This window comes from Trachypithecus francoisi, unplaced genomic scaffold (genome assembly GCF_009764315.1).
Source record: "Trachypithecus francoisi isolate TF-2019V2 unplaced genomic scaffold, Tfra_2.0 Lachesis_group3, whole genome shotgun sequence".
NCBI lineage: Eukaryota > Metazoa > Chordata > Mammalia > Primates > Cercopithecidae > Trachypithecus > Trachypithecus francoisi.
Genome location: NW_022681468.1, coordinates 34,083,053 through 34,099,727, shown reverse-complemented (window position 1 = coordinate 34,099,727; position 16,675 = coordinate 34,083,053). Strand labels below are relative to the sequence as shown.

General features: G+C 42.1%; 1 protein-coding gene across 4 annotated transcripts in view; it reads left to right on the top strand.

The window, feature by feature from the left end:
* Positions 1-14,171, top strand: part of PSEN1 (presenilin 1) — an 86,236-nt gene extending 72,065 nt beyond the window's left edge. For 3 of the 4 annotated variants that reach the window (XM_033187561.1, XM_033187559.1, XM_033187558.1), the window contains exons 9-12: positions 654-740; positions 4,193-4,366; positions 9,259-9,377; positions 12,917-14,168. In XM_033187561.1, the coding sequence (XP_033043452.1) occupies positions 654-740; positions 4,193-4,366; positions 9,259-9,377; positions 12,917-13,072 (536 nt within the window). In that variant the 3' untranslated portion in view covers positions 13,073-14,168. Of the gene's footprint in view, positions 1-653; positions 741-4,192; positions 4,367-9,258; positions 9,378-12,916 lie in introns of all 4 variants that reach the window. The other variant, XM_033187560.1, reaches the window with a different exon arrangement.
* Positions 14,172-16,675: the final 2,504 nt, after the last annotated feature.

Sequence of the window (16,675 nt, the reverse complement as noted above, 5' to 3'; positions counted from 1 at the left end):
CATTCAACTAGTCCAGCTGTTGTTTCAGTGGAATCTTGCTGGCCTGAACAGTTTTCCTTCTGGTTACTTTTCACGGACTAAAAATGATGATGAAGAGTTTTGTGATAGCAGGTAGTTTGAGCACTACAGTAAACATTCAGTTTCAGAACTTTTTCTCTTATCTGCTAAAACCAAAGAGAACCTTTTATTATTTTTACTTCTGATTGTTGAACAGTGTTTTTTTTTGTTTTGTTTTGTTTTGTTTTTTTGAGACGGAGTCTCGCTGTGTCGCCCAGGCTGGAGTGCAGTGGCCGGATCTCAGCTCACTGCAAGCTCCGCCTCCCGGGTTTACGCCATTCCCATGCCTCAGCCTCCCAAGTAGCTGGGACTACAGGCGCCCGCCTCGACGCCCGGCTAGTTTTTTGTATTTTTTAGTAGAGACGGGGTTTCACTGTGTTAGCCAGGATGGTCTTGATCTCCTGACCTCGTGATCCGCCCGTCTTGGCCTCCCAAAGTGCTGGGATTACAGGCGTGAGCCACTGCGCCCGGCTGTTGAACAGTCTTAAGGCAGCATTAGGAAGATTGGCGATTTGTGTGGAGAGATGATGGCCTGTTGTGGTCTGTGCATACTTTGTGTATCCAGTGCTTACCTGGAATTTGGTCTTTTTCAACAGCAACAATGGTGTGGTTGGTGAATATGGCAGAAGGAGACCCGGAAGCTCAAAGGAGAGTATCCAAAAATTCCAAGTATAATGCAGAAAGTAGGTAACTTTAATTAGATAATATCTTGGTTTTTCAGGGTCACTGTTATCTTATAAGCTAACAGTATAGCAATGTTATTATTATCTTTCTTTGGTCATAGACTCCTTTGAGAATCTCTTGAAAACTGTAGTAATGCTCAGTAAATACACAGATAAATACTTAAGGAGTTCAGATACTCATAACCCAACAATACGGTCAAGGCACCCTAGGTTAAGACACCTCCCATTAAATACAGAATACCAGCATGGAAAGGTTCAGGTTGAGGTTATGATTTTGTTTTTGTTTTTTGTTTGTTTTTTAGAAGTCATGATTTTAAAAAGAAAAAATAAACTCTCTCCAAACATGTAAAAGTAATAACCTCCTAAAAGAAACAGACAATAAAGGAAATATAAGTAAACAAACAAAGCAAAATATAAACAACATAACAATAGGAACTTCTTGTCTAACATGGCCAGAGTAACTGAAATATGATTTGAGATGTGCTAATGTTTATACTGAGAAGATCAAATATTCTAGGTGGATATGACTTTTTAGAAGAGGATAAGAATGACTTAGGATGAGCTGGGTCCTGTTATGTATGCCTGTAGTCCCAGCTACATGGCCAAGGCAAGAGGATCACTTGCGCCAAGGAGTTCTAGATTACCCTGGGCAACTTAGTGAGATCTTGCCTCAAAAATAATAATAATAATGAATAATAATAATGACTTAGGATGAGAGTGAAAAGTCCTCTAAGGATACTACAGAACATATTAAGGAGAACACAAGTTAGAAGTTGTTATTAGAAGGAGTTGAGGGGGAGCTTTCATTCAATTTTCTGGAATGGAGGCTACCTTCCCACACACACGGAAAAAAAAAAAGATAAAAAAGAATTGAGGAATAACAGCACAATATAAATAGTTAAAAAAAAAAAAAAAGCTTACTTTTTGAAAGAAAAACAAAAAAGGGCTAACTTTTATGAGGAATCTGAAAAACAACAGGCGAAATAAATATTGGTGAGGGGAAAAAAGGCCTTCATTGAGGTGCTGTTTGTCAGGAAAGGGAGAGTTTATGTTTTATAAAGCCAGGAATTCTACAGAGTTAACCTGTGTTAAGCTAAAGAAAATCTAATGGTTGTGAGCATGTAGGTATATATGTATGTATGAGTGAGTGAGTGATACAACAGAATTTCATTCCTTTTACAGATGTCGACTGAGCACCTGACTATGTGCTAGGCCCTGGGGATATAGCACTAAACAAGATTTCCCCTACCCTTGTGGAGCTCATAGTCTATTTAGGGAGATAGATGGTCAACAAATTATTACATAAATAATTCATACAGTTGTGATAGGTACTGCAAAGAAGACGTATAAGTTGCTGTGAAAGTTTATAATAGTGGAATTTTACGTACCCTGGAAAGTCAAGGGGTGCTTCCCTGAGGAAGTGATAATAGGTGGCGGCTTGCTGAAGGGCGGAGGAAGAGCTTTCCGAGAGACGGGCAGCATGAGCAAGGGCTTTGAAATGAGCAGGCTGGATGAACTGCAGGCTTCCTCAGTGAGAGTGCTGCTAGTATTTTGGGGGGCACAGTTCTTCATTGTGTGAGACTTCCCTTCACATTGCAAGATATTTAACATCCCTGGCCGCTCACCCACTAAATGCCAATAATGGCTTTGAAGCTTTGTGATAATCAAAAACTCCTCCATCCTAGTTATTTCCAAACACTCCCTGGAAGGGAGGTGCTATCCCTAGTTAAATCACTATGTTAACGGAACTAGAAGTTACATTGGAACAAAAGGGCGTAGGGCTCCGAGAGGGATATCTGTGCAAGGAAAAAACAAAGAAAAAGAACTGAGAGATTACCTGATGTGGTTGAACTCTGTCAGAGCATTTCAGGATAAATTAGTCATAGATAATAATATAAAATTCATCAACGGAAAAAAATGAGGCAGTTTTCCAAAGAAAACAAAAACTTGTTCAAAAAAGCAAATGTAATTATAGTATATTCTGGCTGTAGCAAAGTAGTTTAGTTGTGACTATTATTTGCATAGTGAGAATATAAAACTAAATTTAAGGTTATGGCACTAGGAAGACGGGAAGAGTTACATTTACATGCAGAAGAGGATGAGACCTAATGCTTTATCTTCTCTTTAGGAGGCCAATAAGTAGTACCCCAATTAAAACATCAAGTTATGGCACAATGAGCATGCTACTTATAATTAATTATGGAGGTAAATACCAAAAGGAATGGCTAAAAGAGTTTAAAGTAGGAATGAGTATCAGAAATGAGGAGGGAGGGGGCAGAAAAGGGACTGCTGTTTTCATGTATAAATCTTATTCTTATATTATTTCTTCAACTCCAAACCAGAGAAGACTCAGGTGTTTTGGAGACCTGGATAATAAAAAGAATACAAAACTACCAATACAAAATTGTGAGGGCTGTCCCAGAGGAAGCCATGTAAGGAAGGGCCCTGAAGCTCACAAGCTGTACTTATTCATGGCAAATCTACTTCTGTTCTGAACATTTTATATTACTTTTATAGAAAATGAAGGAAGAATAAAAGTACTTTGAACTTCACTTAAATATTTTAATTATTTTTAATGTATGAAAGTTTTTTAAGACTATCGTGCTCACCATTTTCAATGAGATTGATAGTCATTATAATGAAATGACTGGCCCATAAAGACATTCACTCCCCCCTCCTTTCCCAATCCACTGTCCAGAATGAAGCCACTTTTATAACTTTGTCACCAAATCCAGGGATGAGTGCTAACAGTTAGGAAGCTTTCAGTTGCAAAGATAAAAAGCCCAACTCAGTTGCCTTAAGCAAAGAAGAAATGTATTCTTCATGTGACAGGAAGGCCTGAGGTGTAGGCATTTGAAATTTGTAGGGTTGGTTAATTTGGTGGCTCAGGGATGTTTTCAAGTAGCCCAACTTCCTACTCTACCATCACTAGTGTATAGGCTTGGTCTTCAGCCCACTGCTCCTGGTGGTCATGACAGCTGTAGTTCTAGGCATCATATCTAGATAAGGCGACATTCAGGCATAGAAGGGGACTGTTTATTTTTTCCTTTAGTCTCTCTTAAAGAGTGAGAAAAATTTCCCCAGGAATCCCAGCGGACTTTGCTTCACCACTCATAGGTTCATACCAAGTTATAACCCCACAGCCTTAGAGCTTTTGTTAGGAAGAGGCTTAGTGGGATTACCATGCTTGACTTGGATTGGTCAGGATTTACCACCAGAGTCATGTGGAAGAGGGATGGGAACCCAAACAATTCAGGATTCTGCCCTCAGGAAATAAGGGAGAAAATAGCTGTTGGATAAACTACCAGCAGGCACTGCTACAGCCCATGCTTTGTGGTTTAAGGGCCAGCTAGTTACAATGACAGTTAGCTAGTTACTGGTTCCATGTAATTTTCGTAAAGGTATTAAATTTTTCTAAATATTAGAGCTGTAACTTTCACTTTCTCTTGAAGGCACAGAAAGGGAGTCACAAGACACGGTTGCAGAGAATGATGATGGCGGCTTCAGTGAGGAATGGGAAGCCCAGAGGGACAGTCATCTAGGGCCTCATCGCTCTACACCTGAGTCACGAGCTGCTGTCCAGGAACTTTCCAGCAGCATCCTTGCTGGTGAAGATCCAGAGGAAAGTATGTACATTGCTCTATGTTGCAAAGTCATGGATTCCTTTAGGCGGCTACGTTATCAACCTTTTTGAGAATAAAATGAATTGAGAGTGTTACAATCTAATTCTGTGTCACATGTAACTTTTATTTGGAAATATCAGTAATAGTGCCTTTTTTTTTTTTTGAAACAGAGTCTCTCTCTGTCGCCAGGTTGGAGTGCAGTGGCGCGATCTTGGCTCACTGCAAGCTCCACCTCCTGGGTTCAGGCGATTCCCCTGCCTCAGCCTCCCCGAGTAGCTGGGACTATAGGCATGCGCCCCATGCCCGGATAATTTTGTAGTTTTAGTAGAGATGGGGTTTCACCATCTTGGCCAGGCAGGTCTTGAACTTCTGACATGGTGATCCGCCCGCCTCGGCCTCCCAAAGTGCTGGGATTACAGGTGTAAGCCACTGTACCCAGCCTCCCTTCAGTCTTTTTAAGTTGGCATTTTACAGCCTGACCTTTTGGCATTTATTTTGTAAAGTAAAAGATTTTTTAAAAATTATTCCAATAAGCCTTCATGGCTGTAATACATTTGTCTACAAAAATTTTATTAATATGTCTCTGCTGTAGAGAGATCTGTGGATTTTCATGATACAACCTTATACATTGTTCCTTTTGTTGACAAGTGCTATATTTTATTTATTTTAAAGAAAATCAAAGGGATTTAGGATATTGGCAGAAATGCAAGTATTTCTTCAGTGTCTAAGATGTGTTGCCACTTAATAGATTTAAGTTAATGCTTAGGGCTTCTTAGGAACATGATCGGCCACTAAAGCCCCTTGGTTAGGGCTCAGTCATCTCTTCAGTTAGTCTTAGAGATGTGGTCCATTGAATAAGACTTTAGCATGTTTTCCAACTAAGTTATTTTTGGTTTTCTTGTTTTTGCAAGAGTGAAACTTGATTAAAACATTACAACAAGAATATTAAGTGTTTTAAAGAAACACACACCTAGGTTCCTTAGTGTCTTTAATCATTAGTCACTAATTATTGTGACCTTGACATATCCATCAGTTTGAGGAGAACACTTTTTACACCTTGTCCTCAATCTTTTAACTGAGTCAGAACTTTCACTGGGCATATTCATGACTTTACTGCTTGGCTGAGTTTTCCAGATAGCAAAGCCCAGCTGCAGCCTGTGACTTTCACACTCCTGGGAAAGTAGATATATCTGCCTGCTCTTACAGCAGGCTTTAGCTTGCCTTTGCTGGGATTTTGTTCTGCTCTCAGTTACCACCGTAATTAGGTTGCCTCTTCTACTTTCCTCTTTTCTCACAGGCACCAGGAGCCAGAAGAAATAATATAATAGTTGTTGACCAGAGCAGCAGCATAATTCTTTCATGACTGCCTTTTCTAATTTGAAGATTCCCTCTCCTGAGAGAACTCCTTGTGTCCTCCTCCTCTTCATCTCCAACTTTTTTTAAAAAAAGCGAAACTCAAGTGTTGCCCCTTCTAACTTCAGTATTTTCTTTCTCTGAAGCCAATACAAAGTAATAACGGACGTGCTTCATCATCTTAGCATTCAGCACACATATCACCATCTCTGATGGTGTGAGTATGTTAAACCAGATTTATGGGTATTTACCAAAAGGTTCAGTTTACACTAGAAGTCAGTTGCTAAAAGACACAAATGTCTTCCAAAGCAACCTGTTAAAAGTCAACATTTAACATTTAATTAGAAAACTGATCAAAAGATCTGAATGTATAGTTCTCCAAAGAAAATGTAAAAATGATCTGTAAACACATAAAAATATACTCAGCATCATTAGCCATCAGGGAAATGCAAATCAAAACCACTTTATACTCACTAGATTGGCTATAATAAAAAAGATAGACAATAACAAGTATTGGTGAGGATGTGAAGAAACTAGAATCCTCATACACTGCTGGTGGGAATGTAAAATAGTATAGTGATTTTGGAAAACAGTTCAGTAGTTCTTCAAAAGATTAAATATGACCCAGTAATTCTACTCCTAGGTATATACTCAAGAGAATTAAAACATATGTCAACACAAAGACACATATTCAGTGGTCATAGTAATATTGTTCATAACAGGCAAAAACAGAAACCACCCACTTGTCTATTAACTGATAAGTGGATAATAAATGTGGTATATTCATACAGCGGAATATTACTTGGTTATAAAAAGAAACAATCTATCAGTAGTACACTTAGGATGAGCCTGTTACTGGCATGTTGGCTGTGGGAAGTATATCTTGAAATTCACTAAAAGACCAACTACCGCTGGGCGCAGTGGCTCATGCCTTGTAATCCCAGCACTTTGGGAGGCCAAGGCAGGCAGACCACCTGAGGTCAGGAGTTTGAGACCAGCCTGACCAACATGGAGAAACCCTGTCTGTACTAAAAATACAAAATTAGCCCAGTGTGGTGGCGCAGCTACTCGGGAGGCTGAGGCAGGAGAATCACCTGAACCCAGGAGGCGGAGGTTGCAGTGAGCTGAGATTGTGCCATTGCACTCCAGCCTGGGCAAGAAGAGTGAAACTCCATCTCAAAAAAAAAAAAAGACCAACTACCTTCACAATGAATAAAAATGTCTTACATTTCTAATTAAAATCTTTGTTCAGTTTTTTTATTCAGCTTTAAAAAGGAAGGGAATTCTGACATGTTACAGCATGCATAAATCTTGAGGACATTGTGCTAAGTGAAATAAGCTAGTTACAAAACGAAAAATACTATATGATCCACTTACATCAGAGTAGTCAGAAAGTAGACTGGTGGTTGCAGGGGTTAAGGGGAGGAAAAATGAAGAATCGTTTAATGGGTGTAGCGTTTCAGTTTTACAAGATGAAAAGAGTTCTGTGGATGGACGATGGTAATGGTAGCACAATGATATGATTGTACCTAGTGTCTTTGAAGTGTTCACTTAAAAAAGGTTAAGATGTTAAACTTGATGGGTATCTTACCACAGTTAAATTTTTGTTTTTTATTTTTTTGTTTTTTGAGACAGTTTGCGCTCGTCACCTAGGGTGGAGTGCAGTGCCCAGATCTCAGTTCACTGCAACTCTGCCTCCCGGGTTCAAGCGATACTCCTGCCTTGGCCTCCCGAGGAGCTGGGACTACAGGCGCACATCACCACACCTGGCTAATTTTTGTATTTTTAGTAGGGACAAGGTTTCACCATGTTGGCCAGGCTGGTCTTGAACTCCCGACCTCAAGTGATCTGCCCACCTCAGCCTCCCAAAGTGCTGGGATTACAGGCGTGAGCAACTATGCCTGGCCAAAAAAAAAGTTTTTTAAATACCACTAAGAAGTGGAAAATAAGGCCAGGTGTGGTGGCTCATGCCTGTAATCCCAGCACTTTTGGAGGCTGAGGTTGGTGGATCACCTGAGGTTTGGAGTTTGAGACCAGCCTGGCCAACATGGTGAAACCCCATATCTACTAAAAATACAAAAGTAGCCAGGCATGGTGGTGCATGCCTGTAATCCCAGCTACTCAAGAGGCTGAGGCAGGAGAATTGCTTGAAACCGGGAGGTAGAGGTTACAGTGAGCCGAGATCACTTACAAAAAAAAAAAAGGAAAATAAGCTACCAGCTGAGAGAAAATATATGCAAATCATATTGAAGTCCCGGTAAAGGACTTGTATTTAGGATAAATAAAGGATACTTACAACTTAATAAGATGATAGCCCAAATTTAAGATAGGGAAATGCTTTGACTAGACATTTTACCAAAAGAGATACATAATGGCTAATAAGCACATGAAAAGATGCTCAACATCATTAATCAGAGTGACTAGAATCAGAAAGGCTAACAATACCAAATGCTGGTGAGGATATGAGGAAACTGGAACTCTCAATTGTTGTTGGTGGAAATGCAGACTGGAACAGCCAGTGTGGAATGTGATTTGGCAGTTTATTAAAAAGCTAAAAACCTAAACTTACATGGCCCAGCAGTTGCACTCCCAGGAGGCTACCCAACGGAAATGAAAACAATCTGTCCCCACAGAGACATGGACATAAATGTTCTTAGCAGCATTGTTCAGAATAGCCCCAAATTGAAAACAATCCAGGTGTCCATCAACTGGTAAATGGATAAGCAAACCATATAATGGAAAACCATTCAGCTTCCAATAACTTCCAAGAAACTGTAGACACTTGGTAGTATCATGGTTAAACCTCAGAAACATTATATTAAGTAAAATGGGCCAGGCGTGTATTGTATGAGATAAATCATAGCCTAATGAAGCTGTTTTTAAAAATAAGATGATAGGCTGGGCGCGGTGGCTCACGTCTGTAATCCCAGCACTTTGGGAGGCCAAGGTGGGTGGATCATGAAGTCTGGAGTTCGAGACCAGCCTGACCAACATGGTGAAACCCCATCTCTATCAAAAATACAAAAATTAGCCAGGCAGGGTGGCATGCGCCTGTAATCCCACCTACTCAGAGGCTAAGACAGGAAAGTCGCTTGAACCTGGGAGGCAGAGTTTGCAGTGAGCCGAGATCATGCCACTGCACTCCAGCCTGGGCCAGAGAGCAAGACTCCATCTCAAAATATATATATATTTATTAATTAATAAGATGATAAAATAATGCCTATCTCAGAATTCTTATAAGGACTTCTTAGTACAAGTGCTGGGTGTAAACTATATATTCAATAGATGACGATTATTACTTATTATTGTTATTGATAAATAACAGCAGCATCTACAGTTAAGACTCCAGAGTCAGTCACGTAGAATCTGGAACTCCTGTTGTAGAAAACAAAAAAAGAAAGACAGCTGAAGACTAATTTTGTATATCATTTACTGACTTCTCTCATTCATTGTGGGGTTGATTAGGGCAGTGATATTTTTGAATTGTGAAATCATAGCAAAGAGTCACCAACTGTTTTATATTTGTAATCTTTCCTTTTTAGGGGGAGTAAAACTTGGATTGGGAGATTTCATTTTCTACAGTGTTCTGGTTGGTAAAGCCTCAGCAACAGCCAGTGGAGACTGGAACACAACCATAGCCTGTTTTGTAGCCATATTAATTGTAAGTATACACTAATAAGAATGTGTCAGAACTCTTAATGTCAAAACTTTGATTACACAGTCCCTTTAAGGCAGTTCTGTTTTAACCCCAGGTGGGTTAAATATTCCAGCTCTCTGAGGAGCTTTTTGATCATTGGACCTCACCTTAGTAGTTCTCTTCCCTGGCCACATACTAGAATCACTTGGGAGCTTTTAAAACTGTAAGCTCTGCCCTGAGATATTCTTATTTAATTTAATTGTGTAGTTTTTTTTTTTTTTTTTTTTTTGAGATGGAGTTTCACTCTGTCGCCCAGGCTGGAGTGCAGTGGCCGGATCTCAGCTCACTGCAAGCTCCGCCTCCCGGGTTTACGCCATTCTCCTGCCTCAGCCTCCCGAGTAGCTGGGACTACAGGCGCCCACCACCTCGCCCGGCTAGTTTTCTGTAATTTTTAGTAGAGACGGGGTTTCACCGTGTTAGCCAGGATGGTCTCGATCTCCTGACCTCGTGATCCGCCCGTCTCGGCCTCCCAAAGTGCTGGGATTACAGGCTTGAGCCACCGCGCCCGGCAATTGTGTAGTTTTTAAAAGTTTCCCAGGAAATGCTGGTATTTCTGTTTGGGAACCGCTGCCTCAAGCCTAGCAGCACAGATATGTAGCAAATTAGCTCTGTAAGGTCCGTCTTACAGGGATAAACAGATCCTCCCTTAGTCCCCAGACTTAGTCACTGAGAGTTTGGTGGTGGTTTTGCATTTAATGACACAGCCTGTAGCATACAGTGTTACTTAAGACATCAAGCATCTAGTGAGAGGAGCTAGTGCCATGCATGATCCCACATAGATCTTGCTGATAGTGCAACAGCATGAACCCTGAAGCTTTCAAAACTATGATTTTTTTTTTTTTTTTTTTTTTGAGACGGAGTCTCTGTTGCTCAGGCTGGAGTTGAGTGGTGCAATCTCGACTCACCGCAACCTCCGCCTCCTAGCTTTAAGTGATTCTCTGCCTCAGCCTCCTGAGTAGATGGGATTACAGGTGGCTACCACCATGCTTGGCTAATTTTTGTATTTTTAGTAGAGACAGGGTTTCACCATGTTGGCCAGGCTGGTCTTGAACTCCTGACCTCAAGTGATGTGCCTGCCTCAGCCTCCCAAAGTGCTGGGATTACAGGCGTGAACCACTGCACCTGGCCTTTTTTTTTTTTTTTTTTGAGACAGAGTCTTGCTCTGTCGCCCAAACTATAGTGCGGTGACATTATCTCAGCTCACTGCAACCTCTGCTTCCTGGGTTCAAGCAATCCTCCTGTCTCAGCTTCCCAAGTAGCTGGAATAACATATGTGCACCACCATGCCCGGCTAATTTTTGTATTTTGTATTTTTTTATTTTTTGAGACGGAGTCTCGTTGTGTCGCCCAGACTGGAGTGCAGTGGCGCGATCTCCACTCACTGCAAGCTCTGCCTCCTGGGTTCACGCCATTCTCCTGCCTCAGCCTCTTTAGTAGCTGGGACTACAGGCGCCCGCCACTGTGCCCAGCTAATTTTTGTATTTTTAGTAGAGACAGGGTTTCACCATGTTGGCCAGGCTGGTCTTGAACTCCTGACCTCAAGTGATGTGCCTGCCTCAGCCTCCCAAAGTGCTGGGATTACAGGCGTGAACCACTGCACCTGGCCTTTTTTTTTTTTTTTTTGAGACAGAGTCTTGCTCTGTCGCCCAAACTATAGTGCGGTGACATTATCTCAGCTCACTGCAACCTCTGCTTCCTGGGTTCAAGCAATCCTCCTGTCTCAGCTTCCCAAGTAGCTGGAATAACATATGTGCACCACCATGCCCGGCTAATTTTTGTATTTTGTATTTTTTTATTTTTTGAGACGGAGTCTCGTTGTGTCGCCCAGACTGGAGTGCAGTGGCGCGATCTCCACTCACTGCAAGCTCTGCCTCCTGGTTCACGCCATTCTCCTGCCTCAGCCTCTTTAGTAGCTGGGACTACAGGCGCCGCCACTGTGCCCAGCTAATTTTTGTATTTTTTTTTTTTTTTTTTTTTTTTTTTTTGAGACGGAGTCTCGCTCTGTCGCCCGGGCTGGAGTGCAGTGGCCGATCTCAGCTCACTGCAAGCTCCGCCTCCCGAGTTTACGCCATTCTCCTGCCTCAGCCTCCCGAGTAGCTGGACTACAGGCGCCCGCCACCTCGCCCGGCTAGTTTTTGTATTTTTAGTAGAGACGGGGTTTCACCGTGTTCGCCAGGATGGTCTCGATCTCCTGACCTCGTGATCCGCCCGTCTCGGCCTCCCAAAGTGCTGGATTACAGGCTTGAGCCACCGCGCCGGCCAATTTTGTATTTTTAGTAGAGATGAGGTTTCACCGTGTTAGCCAGGGTGGTCTCGATCTCCCGACCTCGTGATCCGCCAGTCTCGGCCTCCCAAAGTGCTGGGATTATAGGCGTGAACCACTGCGCCTGGCCTAATTTTTGTATTTTTAGTAGAGATGGGGTTTTGCCACATTGCCCAGACTGGTCTCAAACTTCTGACCTCAAGTGATTTGCCTGCCTCGGCCGCCTTAAGTGCTGGAATTACAGGCATGAGCCACTGTGTGCAACCTAAAAACTATGATTTACGTAAACAACCCATAAAATATTTCTTTGCTATTTTTACTAAAGATTTTTACTAAAGATATCTTGGCCGGGTGAAGACTTTCTAGTGTTTCTGTAACTATGGTAAAAAATGAACTCTATTACATGGCTGCTCTGTGTTTACAAGAAAGCAGTATACTCCTCATAAATAAACTTTTAGTTTATTTTATTTTTTAAACACTGTAGCCTCGGCATGCTTCATGGAGGGGCCTGCATGGGAAGAATGCTCCCGCTCAGCATAAAGAATTCTCTTCACCTCTGGGTTTTTAACTAGCCAAACTAAAATCACAGAGGCTAACACAGTATTTAAGATAGAAATTTCTGTGTCTTTTAACTTTTTGTTTTTTTGTTTTTTTTGAGATGGAGTCTCACTCTGTCGCCCAGGCTAGAGTGCAGTGGCCGGATCTCAGCTCACTGCAAGCTCCGCCTCCCGGGTTTACACCATTCTCCTGCCTCAGCCTCCCAAGTAGCTGGGACTACAGGCGCCCGCCAGCTCGCCCGGCTAGTTTTTTTTTTTTTTTTTTTTTTTTTGTATTTTTTTAGTAGAGACGGGGTTTCACCGTGTTAGCCAGGATGGTCTCGATCTCCTGACCTCGTGATCCGCCTGTCTCGCCTCCCAAAGTGCTGGGATTACAGGCTTCAGCCACCGCGCCCGGCCTTAACTTTTTTTCAAAATAATTTTACTTATTTTCAGATTCTGTTTATTTCCTAGAATTAGGGGATAAAATAACAATGTGTGCATAGTGAACCCTGTGAAACAAAGAAAAGCTAGGTTTTTTCATAGCTCTTCTTCCAGATTGAATGAAACATCTGTTCTAAAATTTAACCCCAAAGGAAAATATTCAGTTAACTATGTTAAAAACTAAGACTTGTGATTGAGTTTTGCCTGAAAATGGTTTCATAATTATGTGTGAATGTGTGCCTTTCCCATCTTCTCCACAGGGTTTGTGCCTTACATTATTACTCCTCGCCATTTTCAAGAAAGCATTGCCAGCTCTTCCAATCTCCATCACCTTTGGGCTTGTTTTCTACTTTGCCACAGATTATCTTGTACAGCCTTTTATGGACCAATTAGCATTCCATCAATTTTATATCTAGCATATTTGCGGTTAGAATCCCATGGATGTTTCTCCTTTGACTGTAACAAAATCTGGGGAGGACAAAGGTGATTTTCCTGTGTCCACATCTAACAAAGTCAAGATTCCCGGCTGGACTTCTGCAGCTTCCTTCCAAGTCTTCCTGACCACCTGCACTATTGGACTTTGGAAGGAGGTGCCTATAGAAAACAATTTTGAACATACTTCATCGCAGTGGACTGTGTCCCTCAGTGCAGAAACTACCAGATTTGAGGGACGAGGTCAAGGAGATATGATGGGCCCGGAAGTTGCTGTGCCCCGTCAGCAGCTTGACGCTTGGTCACAGGATGATTTTGCCGACACTGCGGACTCTCAGGACTACCGTTACCAAGAGGTTAGGTGAAGTGGTTTAAACCAAACAGAACTCTTCATCTTAAACTACATGTTGAAGATCATCCCAATAATTCTATATTAACTGAATTCCGAACTTTTCAGGAGGTACTGTGAGGAAGAGCAGGCACCAGCAGCAGAATGGAGAGGTGGGCGGGGGCTCCAGCTTCCCTTTGATTTTTTGCTGCAGACGCATCCTTTTTAAATGAGACTTGTTTCCCCCCCTTTGAGTCAAGTCAAATGTGTAGATTGACTTTGGCAGTTCTTCTCAAGCACTGACACTCATCACCATCTGTGATTGTCATTTCTTCCTAAGGCCAGTCTGCACCTGAGGTTGCTTTATCCTAAAAGTTTTAACCTCAGGTTCCAAATTCAGTACATTTTGGAAATAATACAACTATTTCTCATCAATTCTCTATCATCTTGAAGTCAAATTTGGGTTTTCCACCAACTTCTGAATTTGTAGACATACTTGTAGGCTCACTTGCCCCAGATGCCTCCTCTGTCCTCATTCTTCTCTCACCCCCACACAAGCCGTCCTTTTCTACAGCCAGTAAGACAGCTCTGCCGTGGTAGCAGATGGTCCCATTATTCTAGGGTTTTACTCTGTATGATGAAAAGAATGTGTCATGAATCGGTGCTGTCAGCCCTGCTGTCAGACCTTCCACAGCAAATGAGATGTATGCCCCAAGACAGTGGAATTAAAGAAGAGTAAAATGGCTGTTGAAGCACTTTCTGTCCTGGTTTTTTGTTTTTGTTTTTGCTACACAGTAGGTCAGAATTCGAACTAATAGCCAAAAGCTGGTGAATTATGAACTAGTTGTATCAACAGAAAGTAAGAGTTTGGGGAAAGCCATATTTAATTTGGTGAACTGTGGGAGAACCTGGTGGCAGAAGGAGAACCAACTGCCGAGGGGAAAGAGAAGGGGCCTCCAGCAGCGAAGGGGATACAGTGAGCTAATGATGTCAAGGGGGAGTTTCAGGTTATTCTCATCAGCTCCACAATGGGTGCTTTGTGGTCTCTGCCCGCGTTACCTTTCCTCTCAATGTACCTTTGTGTGAACTGGGCAGTGGAGGTGCTTGCTGCACTTACCATGGAGTTCAGGCTCTGGGCAGCTCAGTCAGGCAGAACACACAAACAGCCATCAGCCTGTGGGCCCAGGGCACCTCTGGACCAAGCTTTGTGGGGCAAAACCTTCTTCACCACAGAGAGCCCGTAGCCATGCTGAGCAGACCATAAGCGTTTATGAGAAACTTAGCTTCCTCCTGTAGCTGAGGAGGGGCCAGCTTTTTCCTCTTTTGCCTGCTGTTCTCCCTCCCAATCCATGATATGACCTGGTTTGGGGTTCTCTTTGGCATTTAGAATATTTGTTTTCTGTCCCAGGATATTTCTTATAAGAACCTAACTTGAAGAGTAGTATGTGAGTACTGATCTGGGTTTAAATTAAAATTGGCTTATATTAGTCAGTCAAAGACAGGAAAAATAAGAGCTATACAAAGAAAGGGGGATTTAAAGTAGTAGGTTCTATCATCTCAATTCATTTTTTTCCATGAAACCCCCTTCTTCCAAGATTCATTCCTTCTCTCAGACATGTGCCAGCATGGGTATTATTGTTGAGAAAGCACAGCTACAGCAAAGCCACCTGAATAGCAATTTGTAATTGGAAGCATTCTTGAGGGATCCCTCATCTAGAGTAGTTTACTTGTGTAGGGATCCCAGATGTGTTGCACCTTTCATGATAAGTTTATTCTCTGAAGAGGGTACGTGGGGTGTGTGTGTTTAAATCCATCGTGTGTATTACTGATTGTCCTTGTAGAAAGATGGCAGTTATTCTGTCTCTTTCTCCAAGTTTGAGCCACATCTCAGCCACGTGATAAGACAGTGTACAGAGAACCTATCTTTCCTTTTTTTTTGTTTTTTAAGGACAGGATTTTGCTGTGTTGCCCAGGCTAGACTTGAACTCCTGGGCTCAAGTAATCTACCTCAGCCTTCTGAGTAGCTGAGACTACAGCCCATCTTATTTCTTTAAATCATTCATCTTAGGCAGAGAACTTTTTCATCAAACACTCTTTTTAGAATTAGTTCAATCATTCCTAAAACATCCAAATGCTAGTCTTCCACCATGAAAAATAGATTGTCACTGGAAAGAACAGTAGCAATTTCCATAAGGATGTGCCTTCACTCACACGGGACAGGCGGTGGTTATGGAGTCAGGCAAAACCAGCAATAGAGTATGACCCCAGCCAAGCCAATCTGCCTAATAAAAAGAAGGAAGGGCCGGGCGCGGTGGCTCAAGCCTGTAATCCCAGCACTTTGGGAGGCCGAGACGGGCGGATCACGAGGTCAGGAGATCGAGACCATCCTGGCTAACACGGTGAAACCCCATCTCTACTAAAAAATACAAAAAACTAGCCGGGCGAGGTGGCGGGTGCCTGTAGTCCCAGCTACTCCGGAGGCTGAGGCAGGAGAATGGCGTAAACCCGGGAGGCGGAGCTTGCAGCGAGCTGAGATCCGGCCACTGCACTCCAGCCTGGGCGACAGAGCGAGACTCCGTCTCAAAAAAAAAAAAAAAAAAAAAAGAAAGGAAGACAGTAAGGAAGGAAGGTAGCCACTAAGAGTCTGAGTCTGACTGGGCTACCGAATAAAGGGTATTTATGTACAGAATGTCATTACATGCCTATGGGAATACCAGTCATTTTTGGAAGATTTGCAGATTTTTCTTCAGAGAGGAAAGGCTCACTTTCCTGTTTTTGATTCTCACTAGGTTAGTGTGTGTTCCTAGAATCACAGCTCTGACTCCAAATGATTAAATTTCTTAATCAGAAAAAAATAGAAGCTTTCTAAGCAACTTGGAAGAAAACAGTCATAAGTAAGCAATTTGTTGATTTTACTACAGAAGCAACAACTGAAGAGGCAATGTTTTTACTTTTAGGCTCTGGGATTCCCATATTGTAGTCTCTCTACTTTTAAAAACCCTCCTTTTGCAATAGATGCCCAAACAGATGATGTTTATTACTTTTTCTTTGGCCTCAAACAGTGTAGGTATTCTTGATATAATTTGTAGAATGTGAACTATAAGTTTAACTACCAAATAAGGTCTCCCAGGGTTAGAGTACTACAGGAAGCCTTTGATCCCAACCCCCAAGGCTTTGTATATTTGATCATTTGTGATCTAACCCTGGAAGAAAAAGAGCTCAGAAACCACTATGAAAAGATTTGTTCAGGCCGGGTGCG